This window comes from Ovis canadensis, chromosome 2 (assembly GCF_042477335.2).
Source record: "Ovis canadensis isolate MfBH-ARS-UI-01 breed Bighorn chromosome 2, ARS-UI_OviCan_v2, whole genome shotgun sequence".
Taxonomy (NCBI): domain Eukaryota; kingdom Metazoa; phylum Chordata; class Mammalia; order Artiodactyla; family Bovidae; genus Ovis; species Ovis canadensis.
In genome coordinates this window covers 223,581,586-223,597,329 of record NC_091246.1, presented here as the reverse complement: position 1 = coordinate 223,597,329, position 15,744 = coordinate 223,581,586, and the positions used below count along the sequence as shown (strand labels likewise).

The 15,744-nt window shown below is 39.1% G+C and overlaps 1 protein-coding gene across 1 annotated transcript in view; it reads right to left on the bottom strand.

Moving 5' to 3' along the window:
* XRCC5 (X-ray repair cross complementing 5) overlaps nt 1-15,744 on the bottom strand; it is an 85,957-nt gene that overhangs the window by 12,045 nt on the left and 58,168 nt on the right. The window contains exons 17-18 of the mRNA XM_069574508.1: nt 2,960-3,069; nt 1,524-1,620 (exon numbers count right to left, since the gene is read on the bottom strand). Coding sequence (XP_069430609.1) covers nt 1,524-1,620; nt 2,960-3,069 — 207 coding nt within the window. The remainder of the gene's footprint in view (nt 1-1,523; nt 1,621-2,959; nt 3,070-15,744) is intronic.

Genomic DNA, 15,744 nt, shown 5'->3' with positions numbered 1-15,744 from the left:
TGAAATAGCTCTCACCATACTGTATCCTGTATGACTGTAAATATTTCATCCCTCCTAACAGATTATACTTTCTCTAGGGCAGGGATTACATTTTATTCATCCTTATATTTCCCTCAGTGTATTTCATAGCAGGAGCTCAGTAAAGAAATGCAAATTGAGTAACTATGCTTTGGTCCAAACCCATTAGGTACCAGATACGGGAATCTGCAGACTTTCTGACTTCTAGCAGTGTGACCAGCTATTGATGGAATGGCAGAAAGCTAAGGTCAGAAGGAGACATGCTCTTACAAAGATTTTGCCTAACATTTACCCAGAGTGTTGAGTTGAGCTCAGTGAAAGCAAATCAAGGATGGAAAATCTACCCTGTAGTTTTCTCTTCTTCTTAAGATTTTCTTCTGTCTCAAATGATTGATGCACAAAACGCTCTCAGAAAAGCACATGCATTTAACATCCATTTGTACCTAGAAATGGCGCAAGGTCATGTGTATTCTCTCAACAGGATATATATATATACATATATATGTATCTTGTGTATGTCCTGCAATTTTTTTTTCAGCAAGCAATATACTGGAGGCATTCAATAGGTACCAAAACCAATCTCTTTCATCTACTGAGTCGACAGCAGAAACACAAAAGTGATTTGAGTAAGCCCAATTCACCACCTATTCTAATTGCTTTTGCTCCCCAGTGTAGAAGTTAAAGGGCTGAAAAATTAACTGTCAGGGAAATGGTTGTCTGTGTGACAAAAAACTGCCTCTTAGAAGCTGGAGAGATAGGCATGTGACTCCTTTTTCAGAGTTTGCACAGAAGGACAGGTTGAAACTAATTTGGGGGCTCTACTTCAAGTAAGAAGTTTTGTACTTTGTAACATCATTGTTTTCATAATATGTACTTTTAACAGGTAATATCTTGTGTTTCAGTTCTAAAAGAAAATCAAGCCAGGTTAAAGGAAATGGGCAAAGGGCATGATGGAAATCAAACAACAAGCCTAAAAGTGAAAGAATGCTTGTTGCCCTGTTTCTATGTTTAATTTGCATTGGTCACTGCAAATAAGTGAGTGGCTTTGGTGCATGAAGACGCTGGTTGGCTAATATAAAATGCCCAAGAACATGGCAATGAAAGGAGGGCAATGGAGGACGGCAAAATGTGGCGGAGATTAATGAAAATGCTATGCATCCAGCAGGACTTACAGATCGAAGAATCTGAGACAGAGACCAATGACTGCCTACACAGCTTCTTCGGTCATCAAACAGAAGGGCACAGTCATGAAAGGGCCACACTACACAGAGAGTTTAAGATGGGACTTATATGTTTACTTATTATTTATCACTTTGTATTTCTGCTTATTAATCAAGATTTTCAGTTCACCAAATACTGAGCATTTCCCAAATTCACATGGAAAAATCCACACGGGACATTATCAGGTCCTCACATAACACATTACACAATATAATTTATATTTAGAACTTATACTTGGAAAATATAGCATAACTATTCGAAGAAAAAGACAAATGACACCTTACCATGAACGACAATTTCCCAGAAATGATTTAATTGTTTAATTTCCACTTTCTCTCGAAGGGCTTTCAGGAAATTGTTAAAGCGCTGCTCTTCTGAAAACTGTGAGAGCGTGTGGGGGTAGGGAAGGTGGCAGGTCAGAGCTCATACAGAAACATAATTCACCCCCAAAGCGTTTTATGTATATATGTATATATATATATATATATATATATATATATACACACACACACACACACACACAAATCTACCATATTTATTAAAAATACATAAAAAGTTCTTCTTTGGTAAATTTCAGCTTCGTTTGTTGGGAGTTGTAAATCTTTCCATCTGTTGAAGGCACAGAAATTTCCATAGCTACCCAGGTTTTTCTCGTGGCCTGGTACTTTGTTCTTTTAGGTTTTAATATAGACAAATTCAAACAAAAACAGAGCCATTTAGTGGATGCTATGTACCTATCACCCTTGTAACATCTATACCCTCACTCTTTCCCACGACTCTTGGATTGTTTTGAAGCAAATTTCAACCATATTAGCTCATCTATAAATATGCAATATCTAAAATACAGACTTAAAAAATTCACAAAAAATTAATAATAAGAGTAATGACCAGTCAGTATTCACATATTCCCAACTTTCTTTTTATATTTTTAGTTTAAAAAAGGTCATTAAGATTGACTAATATGTCTCTAAAGCCTCTTTGGCTCCTCTTCCACCTTTTTCTCTTTTTTGCAATCCAATGACCTGGCAGTTTAAAGGACACGTGGTGGCCACAGTGCACAGAAGTGTTACCAGACACTCCATCCAGGCAGTGGGGGATGTGTGCACTAAAAAACTATTGCCACTACCTTTTCAGCTAAGCAAATCTTTCTCCACCTGACTGAGTCACCCTTAGTCTTATATTGACTCTATTTGGCCAAAATTTGACATTTGATAAAACTGATATTTATCTGTAGGGCATTTGATTTATCTACTTCTGAATCTTTCATCCCATTTTAATTTTAACAGTATTTTTACTTTCTTATTACTCTTTCTAACAACCTAAACAATCCAAGAAGTAATTCGGTCATTCACTCAATCCTCTCAATAATTATCTAACTGTATTTTCTCCATCCATTTCCCTAAAATAGTCAGCCAAATAGAATCCGATAGAAGAGAAATTTGGTTGGCTCACTACGTAGAAATCATAAAGCCAGGGCTATAGTGTAATGAAAAGCTAACTTCGAGGGATACAACATCCCAGTCACCCACCCATCTTTAGTCTTCCTCCGAAATGACAGCAATAGTAACATGAGCTAGTCATTTCTACTCCTCTTGGCATATGTTGCTCTTCACAGTAAGGATGATTATTTTCAAAGCCCAGGCTTATCTGTGGGGTGCTGTATGTCTCTCCCCTGTGATAGTGGCCAACTGTTTAGGAAGAGGACACAGGATAGAGTTACCTGAATGGCTTCTTCCCTGAAGGCTTTGATGCAGTCCATGCTCTTCATGAAATACAGTGTTTCGTTAGTATCCAAAAACTGCTCGATGTGGTTTATTAGCTGGTGACTAGCTAGAACATAAGACAGTAAATTTATTTTCCTCAATCTGAGTGATGCTTGTTAGAGAGAATGGATGCTCCTGCGTGCCTGTAAGTAGTGCGTTTTTATGGATCAAGAGCCTCCCTTGTGGTCTGTTTGCACAAAAGCCATTCTTCTTTTACAGGGGTGGATGGGAAGGAAAGATGAAATGCAGAATTTGTCAAGAAATAAAATTTCTTAAGTGCTTAGAATTATAATGTTCCTTTTGGAATTTCAAACATTAAGCTGTTATTGCTTTTTATTTACCCCCCTCCCCAAATTTAGGGACCATTTGGGTATTTCAAAACTGCATTTCCTGATAACATCATATAAAATAGATCTTCCGTTTCCTCCCCTAATTCCACTCAGGGTAAATGTCAAATGGTGTCAGACAAAGAAAAATAATCAGCCAAGGACACTCCACCCTCTTCCAATCACAGGTCACATTGCAAAAGACCAGCCTTCAACTTAATTTAGTAATATCCCTATAGAATGGAAAATCATTGCTACTTATCTTCTGCCCTTAGTTGAATCTCAAGATCTCTCAGGTACTCAGCACTCTACAAAGCCATGGATACTTAACAAATGATAATGGTCAGCAAGCAACATCATAAGTGATACAGAAAGAGGAAATGCATTAATAGCATTACGGTTTCCAAGGTGAGCTGCAATTTGAGACTGCCTCATAAGCAAAACATTCTTCATTTTAAAAAGCAGAGGAAATCAAAACATAAAGTCATCAGGGAACTTAAAGTGTTTAAGCGGGTCAAAACAGACCCTTATGATCTGTGCGGAAGAACAGACCAAGGAGATGAACACAAGTCATGACCTAAAGGCTCATTCTTACTTGTTCCCTGAAACTGCTCGCTAGCTGGCTGTTCAGCAATTTGTGCTGAATGGTCAAGATGTTCTAAGAGTGCACATTTGCCATTGTTGTGGCCTCATGTGAGCCTTCCCACAGTTACGAATGTGTGCCTGCAGTATTAATGAAAACTACTTTCAAGGGTTCCCTATAAAGTGTAGAGGCCACCAGCTGAACCACAGTGACTGGAGCACTGCTCAACCCCTTATGAAACGCATGAAATGCGGTGCCATCAACGTATTTGCTAAGGATCCTGTAGCATGTGGACAGGATTGAAAAACTGGGTGAAGTATTTCCTAATATAATAATTTTGCAGCAAGTGAAAACATCCTGGTAACCATTTCATCTCTTCTACCAACTAGGAGATTATGATCTCCATCACAACGAACTACTTAACCAACTTGAGGGAGTAAAGAAACACTTTTCTGAAATTTCAGAAATCTTTACCCATGTATCCCATAGCAGTGAATTAACATCCAACTATGATTCAAAGCAGAGAAGGAATGTTTGGATAGGACTTTTTAAACAAAGTTTTAAAGAATACAACCCTGATCAGTAAGCAGAGCAGAAAACTATCAACAAGAAGCTGAAACCAACAGAAGCTATCTCCCTCTTTTAGCCTGGAAAGGTAAAGTAAGAGAAATGTTTGATATTTCCACTCAAGCAGCCTGCTTTCTCAGACAGTCTGACAGCAAGTTCACTCGGCGTTTCCTATCTGGGCACAAATGAGAATTTTTAAAGGCCAAGGGCAATAATCCCAGAGACACCACATTTCTCATTTCTTTTGAAATGTGAATGAGGAAATCTCTGCAAGTTATAATGTAAAGCTATAATATTTCTCTGCTTGATACAGTGATTATTTTAATTCAGCCTAGTACACATTTACTGTGTAACTGCGACATATAAGATGCTACATTATGTTCTATAGGAGACACAATTAAGTTGAAGATAAGATCCTGTCCTTAGGGAGTTTACACGCTAACACAGAATATAACACATATACATAAGAATAGTAACAGGAGGTCAACATGAAGAGCGCTGAGTGCTACAGAAATATATCAACTAATCTGAATTTTTAAAACTCTTCGGTGATTATAAGAAAGATCTATGAATTAACATGGCTTTTCTGCTGGGCAATGAAGGAAAAGTAGAATTTGGCTATCAGACAGCCAAAAAACAGAATGAGCAGAGAGGTGGGAAAGCACGGGGAGTATGTGTAGAAAAGCACACGGTCCAGCATGTGGAGTCCATGGCCAGGAGTAGTGAAGAAAGAGGAGGACGGGGGGAGGGAAGGGCGTCCCGAGGAGAGTGAACAGAGTGCGTGAGGAGCTGGGGCAGGACAGAGGAAGCACAGGAGAAAAAGGGTTCAAGACCAAGCCTTTGAGGAACCTCAGGATTCAGAGGCTGTACAGAGGAAAGGTGCTGATAAAGGAGGCCGAGAAGGGATGGTTAGGGAGGCAGGAGAGAGTCAGGAGGGTATGGCACCACAGATACTAAGAGAAGAAATTATTTGAAGAGGAGAATTGTCTACTGTGTTATAAAGTGTTACATAAATAATATTACAGATTATTATTACATAAATTCTGCAAGGAAAAGAGTGTAATGAGCACAGAAGATAAAGGACTCTAAAACACAGGGTATCCCTGGGCCCGGGAGCCCATGAAACAACTAGACAGTGCTGAATTGCTCTGCAAAAAGCAGTCTCTGCACCCATCTTTATCTTGAATTTTGATGGCACACACACACACACACACTTGCCATCTTATAGAAAAAAACATTCAAAAGAAACTAAAATAAAGCAAATGTGAAAGCCAATAATCCATTTGCAATAATGATATGGGTGAGAAAGAATGCAAAGAAAAGCAGCAGCAGTCTCAATCCTTAGCTCCCATTTAAGAAAGACATCCTTACGTATCTGTGGGCCCATCTGGATCTAGTTTCTTATTTACATGTTGGACTCTTCTGTCCTTTCCCCCAGAAGGTTCAGGAATGCAGGTAGATACACATACCCAAACTTCAGATAAGCCCAATGAATACACAGAACCAGACTCTATCCTTCTCGGAATAATCAGTTATGTGGCCTGTGCATCTGGCTCCCTATCTAGACTATTTTGTGGTTCACTGATTATAATGAACCTTTTAACACCAGTGAATATATGTGATGGACGATGCTCTAATATACTGAATATCAAAATGGGATGTGGATAAAGGACTTCTCATCCAAACTTTGGTGGCATTTCTCTGTCATTTTTAATAAATGTAAAAATGCAGAAGTGGCTGACAAAAGTAATCTAACTCTGGCTGGATTATGCTTTTGATTCCCCCTTCTCTCCTCCTCCTCATGTAGGAAATGCTGAACACTGGGGTGCTTTCCTGTGCTTCCACATCAATCACGGTGTTCACACTCAGTAAATCACAACCTTAACTATAATTCACCAGAATGCTTTTCCAGAATTACTCAGAGGCTCAATAATACTCATTAGCAGCTAATATAAAGAAATGGCCACTGGAAGGGCCATTCATCTTAGGACAGTAGGTCAGGCAAAGGCTGTCATTTATCTCACAAGAAGTCTTCAAAATCAAAATGTCTATTCTGGATTTCAAACCTGTCTGTTCTGGATTTTGAGGTTTTTAATAGGGGCATTAATATGCTAACTAGAATCTGACATGAGTACAGATCGTTGATACACAAAACGAGTTTTCATACTTGTAATACCTTAGCGTTATATTAAAATCTTATCAAGATTCAAAAGTGTTATGTAAGAGGAAAACGGTGGTGTTTTTTTGTTTTAATCTGAAATGTATGCTTTTTCGCTCTCTCCAGAAAAACACCTTCCAAAAGCGAAAGGGATGGTTGCTCAGTCCTGTGACTCTTTGTGACCCCATGGACTGTAGCCCACCAGGCTCCTCCTCTCCTGGAACTTTCCACACAAAATTACTGGAATGGATTGTCATTCCCTTCTCCAAAGGGTCTTCCCAACTCAGGGATCAAATCTCAGACTCCTGCACTGCAGGCAGATTCTTTCCCATTTGAGCCACCAGGGAAGCCCCCCAGAGTTCTACAAAATCAATCACCCCTCTTCCTGCTGGTCAGTCATGACCGTCTGCTTGCTGGTCTCTGACCTGACATTTACTTACTCTTCTCTTTTCTGCAAAGATGTTTCCAACAAAGTAAAAGGAAGTCATGTACTGAGGGTTTTTTCCCTCTATCCTACAGAGCCGAAAGAGCAGTAGTTCACTCAACTGTCACACGTTATGTATAAGGGATTGGAAAGCTATCGCAAATGATTTTGCTAAACCCAGGCATCATTCAGGATGTTTCTCAATTTAATTCTTCTCATGATCTCAGTGCCCTTATGTGAATTTTACTTATTGAAGAGGTGCACATTTTACAGATGTCCGCAGTTAAATCATTTAAAAATGTTCAACAGTTTACATAGTCAATAACAATGGCATCTTTATTAAAGAAAAAGTGACAATAAAAAATCTAGCATTTAAATAAAAAATGTATATGATCAGGTCAGTCATTAAGAGAATTAAAAGGAGTAACATCTTTCAGTAACAAATAAAAATCTAAGTGAGCAGTCCAGTTTATAGCCAATGAAATCCACATGTAAATTACTATCACTGTCTTTAAAGCAAAGAGTTAACAAGAAACATTTGCCTGGTAAGAAAACAAGTCTGTGTTTTAATACAGGGAACAAAAATCAGTCACAAAGAGGCTTCCCTGTGTCTCAAACAGGCTATAAACTGGCCACTGTGGGTAGAGGCTTTGTGCGCATTCAGACAGGGTCCAAAGAGAAGAACAGAAATCACTGAATATTTAACCAAGGAAGTTTAATGCAGACAACTGTTAACACAGGTGATAAAGAACTGTAAAGCCAACTGAAAATGGGTGCTGTAACCCAGAGATTAGAAATAGCAAGAAGCCCCTAGCACCCCCTGGCACTGCAAGGGAACAAGAACAGAGCAGAAAGGCGATAAGAGGAGGGGATAAATAAAGCCTGTCCTATAGGGGCGGAAACCATGGAGGACTTGGAGATGCTGGGGTGGGGGTGGTGGGGGGAGTAAGAGAAACACCCTGGCTTCTCCCTCCCTCCTTACTTCTCACCAGGATCTGAACCCAGTAGGAAGCCAGTAGCTGTGGGAGCCTGGAAGATGCAACCTGCAGGGACAGGCTCCATCCCACTCCTCCCCGCAGACCCAAGGCACACAGGGAAAGGGTGAGCAGAGGATCTAGGGGCCACTGGCACAGTGTGTTATCATGAACCCATAGGATTGAACGCTCCATTTACACATCAGATATTTGCAGGACACAGAAGTTAACAAAGCAGTCTTTAACTTAAATAATAAAGGAATATAAAGTATATAGGACTTTTCTTCATTACTGAACCCTTCCCATGGCGTTCATGACCTTTAAGGAGTCAAATGCACTTCAGGGAATGTAAGAACAAAAAGAAGGTATCCTAAATATTTTCCCTCTAAATGACATAAGATGTGCCGATTTATTTCTTTTAAATACCCTTTCGACTTCTACTTTCAAAAGAATTTGGATCTATGATCCCTGGAATTTGTCCTGAATGTTTGTGTTTCTTGGTCTGGTATTATTCCTGTTTTTAGTTTTGCAGTCTTTAATGAAATCTGCTTACTGGGGAAAAATAAATCACTGGCGGCCACAAGAGAAACTGAGAACCAGGGGGAAAGGATAAGCCTTATGAACCTGAAAGTGACTTCAATTGTTGTCTTGTTTAAGCAAGTGGACTGTGGAGTGGACACAGGTCTGTCCTGCCTTTTACCTCTGTTCCACCCTTGCCCCTTTTAGAAACCATTCTGCTAGACTCTCTGCCCCAAATTTCCTCATGTAGCAGACAGAAGAAGTTGCCTGCCTCCCTTGAAAGAACAGAAAAAGTTTCAACAGATATGACAGAGAATACCACAGCTATAATATTATGCATGACCAGTGGCACAGGAAATTGAACTAAGGTATGTAAAAGCGTTGACCACTTCAACAGTACAGATACAGCCCTGGTAGTTGTTTATTATTACTAATATTTTTTACCAATAACTAAAAAACTCAATTAAAACTTCACCATTTAAGCTCCGTAAATTAAGTCACAGCCCATTTTTTCATGCTTAACGATTTTCTCATTAAGTGCAGTAACTTCTTACAAATTGCACTAATAAAAGTAAGTCTTGCTGGGTGTTTTCCCCCTCTTTTTAAATGCTGCCTTTTCATTGATGTGTTAAATTAAAACCCCAGGCACAAAGAGCAGAGTAAATGCAAAGTCTTTATTGTTCAGACTCCAATCCAGCAGACTGTGAGATCTCTTTCATTTTATTTTTGTTTTTATTTGAGCTAACAGTGAGGCCTACTTTATAGCCATAAGAAGAAAGATTTTGAAGATCTCTTGGTTTTAGCTCACTCTAGAAAACAAGTGATAGTGTAAGCTAATGAGAAACTAGAAAAATGGCATTTGGTTTAGCCCATTGCCTTCAAGATCAGTTTATGAAAGGGAACATGATGACAAGACTTTTTCATTCTGGATGAATAATGTTTCTCATCTTAAATAACTTGGGTGTAAGACTAGATCTGTCTCCAAGTCAGTTGGAAATTTTTAGGCTTGCTGGTCAGTGGGTGGAGGTTTTATGGAATTCTATGGTCTTTCAATTTTTTATTAAAAATTCTATTTATTTATTCTTTTTAACTATTAAAGACCGACCGAACATATCCCATGAAACCTGAAGATTATCAGTTCATATTTACAAGGCTTATAGCAATTAACTAAAGACCAAAGAACATCCACTCTTTAGTCTAACTAATTACTTCGTTTCCAGACAGGAGTGTACTTTAAGTAGCGCAAAACTGGGGCGTGACACTAACATAAGGAAGAAACGAAAGGAAGTCCTTTTCATCAAATGAGGAAGTGGCACCTTCAGCTCACTTATGTAATGTACATGCTATATGCTTGGAAGTATGCACTGAAGACGGGAGTAGGGAGTAGACAGGGCAGAGGAAGGGCATCTTCATAATTTTCTAAGGTCTTAAAACAAATTTTAAATTCTAAGCATACTAAAATAAGAATATTTTACTAAATACCACAGTGATACAGAAGAATTCAGAACTAAAGCATCTAGATTCCATTCTGGATGAGTAGTGGAGAGAGGCAGAATGCAAGATGACAGTGTCTGGTACTGTAGGAATTTTATAGTATTTGTCCAGCTGTATACCTGAGTGGGTGTCATCAAACTTATAAAGGAAGTAGGCAGAGGGGACCAAGCAGACGCAGAAACAGTGCAGCCAAGAGAAAATGCTGGAACAGGGGACCAGTCTGGCAGTGGGGTCCAGTTGAAAGTTGGTAATCGAATGGAATTGAGACGCATGTATCAGTGGAAGAGACACAGTGAGGAGTGATGAGTCAGACTCCTCTGCAAGGAGAGGAGCAGATGGCTGCTAGCTGAATGTGCTTTTGGGGATGACAGAGGAGGGGGAGGCAGGACACGGAGCTTTACAATGCCTCAAGAAACTGACTAATTCTTAAATGGACCATCAAGAACCAGAAATTTAAAAACCATACTCCATGTATCAATCTTCTTAAAAACTGGTAAATAATGATGTCCTGTGCTTATCTGGTATCTTTCCTTAAGGACCCTTCAGATCCCCCCCTTTTTTTTTTCATTTTTTCCCCCTCTGTTTTTGATTTTTGTGAAGAAAGTTGTACAATATTCTAGAACTCAAAATACAGAGATGTTTCTTCTCTGATGAGGCTAAGATTTCTAAATCAATCCAGAAAACCTGAGGGTTAATCTGGCTGTAATTCAAAAATTCAAATCATGATGATTCCCAAGCACTGTTTTATTAAGGACAATGATGGAGACAAAAAAACTACTACTGGCTGGCAGCACTCAGAGAGCATAAAAACAAATGGAGGTTTTATTTGCATAGACCAGCAGCAGCATCTTTGATAATGAATCATATTACAATAAAACTACTACTGGGCATTAATATCCCAGGATACACAGGCTCTTAAATCTCAAGAATCTCTTTGCAGGGTTGGGGCCGGGATCTGGTGGGGTGAGAACAAACAAGGGACATTCATACAGAAGGGCAGCAAAGTGAATGTCACAAGAGTATTAGCAGGTGTCCAGTGTGGTTTGAGCACAGGGTACACAGAGGGGACCTGTAGAAGACTGGTCTAGAATGGCAGGATGCGACCAGGTTGTATGAAGTCTTGACTGGAGGACTAATTTCAAAGACAAAGAGAGTGATTAAGAAGGGCTGACCCATAATCAAATCTGTGCTATAAGAAGCTAAATCGGTACCAACACATAGGATGAGATGAACAGAAGAATTTTGAGGGTAATTAATATAGGATGCGGTAACTGTCCAATGGTGAAATGATGGAAGCCCAAGTTGTAGTAGTGGTATTTAGGATGGAAAGGAAAAGACAGATATGAAACAACTAGATTAGAGAGTGATTAAAAATTAGAAGAAATTTAGAACTAGGTACAAAGTGGTTAGAAACACTCATCAACAGTAAACTCAAGAGGCAAAATAACAGCAGTAACAAAAATCCCTTATTTCTGTAGAAAATCCTATTAATGCTCACGGCACTGGGACGCCCCATCACTTTGGCTGCTGCCTCACTTGGGATGCCTTTCCTGGGGCCCTCTCCCATCCAGCCTTTCATTGCTCAGGTCTGCCAGCCTCTTCTATGATTCCTCCTCACATCGGTCAACCCACCTGCACCTACACCCATACTCTGCATCCTTCCTACTGTTCTGGATAAACCATCTGTGTGCAGCTATCTAAGTTACTCCTTCCACCTGTGCCCTAGAACTCACACCTCCCCCTACTCAAGAATCTCATTATTCTCATGTCTTTACAGACCATTTCTATGGTGACTTCTTCCAGATTTATATTTACAACCCAGGCTTTTTTCCTAAAGTCAGGACCTATATAACCAACTTAATATGTCTTTACGTTCTCTAAATGTCAGCACCTTCCAGTTGCTGCTGCTACTGCTGCTGCTAAGTCGCTTCAGTCGTGTCCGACTCTGTGCGACTCCATAGACGGCCTCCTACCAGGCTTCCCAGTCCCTGGGGTTTTCCAGGCAAGAACACTGGAGTGGGTTGCCATTTCCTTCTCCAATGCATGAAAGTGAAAAGTGAAAGTGAAGCCGCTCAGTCGTGTCCGACTCTTAGCGACCTCATGGACTGCAGCACACCAGGCTCCTCCATCCATGGGATTTTCCAGGCAAGAGTACTGGAAAGAAGCCATTGCCTTCTCCCACCTTCCAGTTGTTCAGGCCCAAATACTTAAGAGTCACCCTTGACTTGCTTCCTTCTCTCACATCCTATTTTCAGACTATCAGCAAAACCTGCCAAGAAAGAGTATGACCTCTTTTCACTGCCTTTCACTTGGATCACTGCAGTGGCCTTCTAACTCATCTGCCTACTTCAACCTTGCCCAGTCTCAACAGGGCAGCCAGAGCGCCTTTTAAAACATAATCAATCAGCTCATCCTCTACTCAGAACTCTTCAGCAATTTCCCATTTCACTCAGAGTAAAAGCAAAAGGTTAGGAGGCCCTACATGACATGTGCCCCAGATACCGTTCGGATCTCATCTCTGCTTCTTTCCTCCAGCCACACTGGCTTCCCCGATACTCCTGAGCAATGCTCCCTCCTGGCTGCAAAGTGTTCCCTAGAGATAGCTACCACACTCTACCTTCCACGTTCCTCAATTCTCTGTTCAAATGACAACCAAGTAGCAAGGCTTCCTTCATCCTTTACATAAAATCACAAGCCTGTAACAACCCCAGCATTCACTTTCCCACCACTATCCTGTTTTAATTTTTCTCTATAGTGATGGTGCTATTATGAGTTGAACAGGGTTCCCTCCAAATTCACGTTCTTCCCAGAACTTCAGAATGTGACCTTATTTGGAAATAGGTTTCTTGCAGAGTAATCAAGTTCAGATGAGTTCATAAGGTGGGGGGGGGGGTGCTGATCCAGTAAGATGGTGTTCATATAAGAGGGAAATCTGGATGCAGACACACAGAATTCCAGCTGAAGATGAGGCAGACTGGAGGGATGCATCCAGAAGCTAAGGAACACCAAGGACTGCCAGCTGTCACTAAAAGCTAGGAAACTGGCACAGAATGGATTCTCCCAAGAGTCCTTAGAGAGAACCAACTTTATGCACCTTGATTTTGGACATCTAACTTCCAGAACTGAGAGAAAATAAACTTGTTATTCTTAAACCAGCCAGTTGATATACTTCACTACAGCAGCCCTAGCAAATGAACCCAAGTGCTTACCATCACTTGACATAGATTTTATTCATTTACTGTCTGTATCTTGCCAAAATGAGTAGCACATAATAGGCATTCAACAACCATTTGCTGAATGGATGAATAAATGATTGAGGCCTCTTGAGTTACTCCTCTAAAAGCTTCATGTCTAAAAGACATGAAGATGTCTTTTTGTGTTCCTTCAACTTAAATCCATACATTGTGTATTCACTATTGGCTATCACTGAGGGGAATGGACAGCCTAGAATTCTTATCACCACTCTTTAATTTTTATAGAGAAAGAAATAATTAAAACAAAGATCCCTTAAAAGAGAAAATGCAGAGACAAAGAGTAACAGCCTATGAAAGATGTATACTGGAGTCAGATATATCATTTCCACATTACTATAACTATACATGCAGAAATCTTTGTTGCTGTCATTTACTAAGAACGAATTAGCCTCACCCCATCTTGTTGTAAGCTCTTTTTACCCTCTTAGGTCAAGATACTTGACCCCACTGCCTATGGCTATAGCCTCAATTTACCATATCCTAAAACAATTAATCATCTTGACTATAATATAGAACATTAACAGGCATTAACAGGGTTATTCCTATGAAGAGACAGTGAGAAAGCAAGACAGAGAATGCTGGTTATAAGGAGGGTCTGGAAGAGAGAGGGACAATGAATGAAGAGATTTCTTCTTTTTATGTGCTACTTTCTGTATTATTATTTTTCAATGAGTATATACTTATTTTTTAACGAGAGGTCTAAGGAGCAATTAAATCATCTTGAAACTGTAAGAGACTATTAGATAAGTAAACAATAAACAGTTATTTCTATCTCCAGTGAGTTCTAAATGGAAACACATTTTTCATGGATTGGCATTTATGGGTGGCAGGTACTCGGGACACTTGTATTTCACTGACCCTTTAATTCCTTTAGTTTTCTTTCTCTACCACCTACTTCTCTCTGTTTATTACTCATTTACTCAAATGGCAGTATGAAAAAGGACCTTAGAAAATATTTAATTTCACCCACTGGCCTTCAGGTCTAGTCTACCAATTTGAATCAGATTTGTAGAAGGCAAATTTTATCTTTATAGATTCAATCTCCTCTATAATTCCTTATATTTAAAATTCCAATGTGTAAGTTGCTTCATTATAGTATATCTAAGACTAATCAGAAATGGGACAATGGTGGGATAATCCAACCAATCAAACAAAATACACCCATGCTTGAGAAAAATGGCACAAAGAAGAAACAAATGAAAGGCGGAAGCAACAAATTGACTTTTCCGAATCTATAAACACTAAAGTGAGACTTGCTCACAAGTTCCTAAAATCGCCACGGTTTTCCCTGTACTGTATAAGTTTGTCACTTACTAATGTAAGGGACTTCCCTGGTGACTCAGACAGTAAAGAATCTGCAATGCAGGAGACCCAGGTTCAATCCCTGGGTTGGGAAGACCCCCTAGAGAAGGGAATGGTTACCCACTCCAGTATTCTTGCCTGGAGAATTCCATGGACAGATGGGACTGGCGAACTACAGTTCATGGGATCACAAAGAATTGGACACAACTCAGTGACCAATGCTTTACTAATGTAAATGAATTCCTCCCACAAAGCACAGAATTCTGAAATACAAACATAATCCTGTGATATACATATACATATGTTTATTTTTTTTTAACTCCAATACCTGAAGATCTTTATTTAAAATACACCCTATTAACTGAATTGACAATGTTTCTTTATTGATACTCTGTAGACATTCACTTGGGTTTCTAGACAGTTGTTTAGCTAGATGAGGCAAAAATTATAAAGGTCTCACTAGCCCACAAGTTCTGGAGGTAAATAACCTTCCATACTCAAAACCTCATGGAAAACAACTAGATAGAAAATCAACAAAGGTACAGGTTTGAACAAACTGTCATCCAAAGTGATCAACTTGACATTTATAGAAACCTCAACCTAGCAACAACAGAATAAATATTCTTTTAAAGGACATATGAAATATTTGTCAAAAGAGTCTAAATGCTAAGCCTTAAAATAAGTCTCAATAAATGTAAGAGTTGAAGCCACTTGAAATGTTCTCTGGTCACAACAGAATTAAATTAAAACTCAACAACAGAAATAAAATTAGGAATGTCCTAGTATTTGGAAATTAAACACAGTTCTAAATAATCCAAAGATCAAAGTAATCACAAAAGGAATTAAACAGTATTTTAATTGAGTAAGAATGAAAACAATTTATGGTGCACAGTTAAAAAATTGGATAGAGGGAAATGTACAGATTTAAATGCCTATGTTAGAAAAAAAGTTTCAAATCAATAATCTACACTTCTACCACAAGAAATTAAAAAAGGAGCAAATTAAATCCAATGCAAGCAAAAGGAAGGGAAAAATCAAGATCAGAGCAGAAGTCAATGAAATTTAAAACAAAATAATAAAATCAGTAAAACTAAAAGTTAGATCTTCTATAAAAGAGAAACTTTATTTAGACTAACCAAGA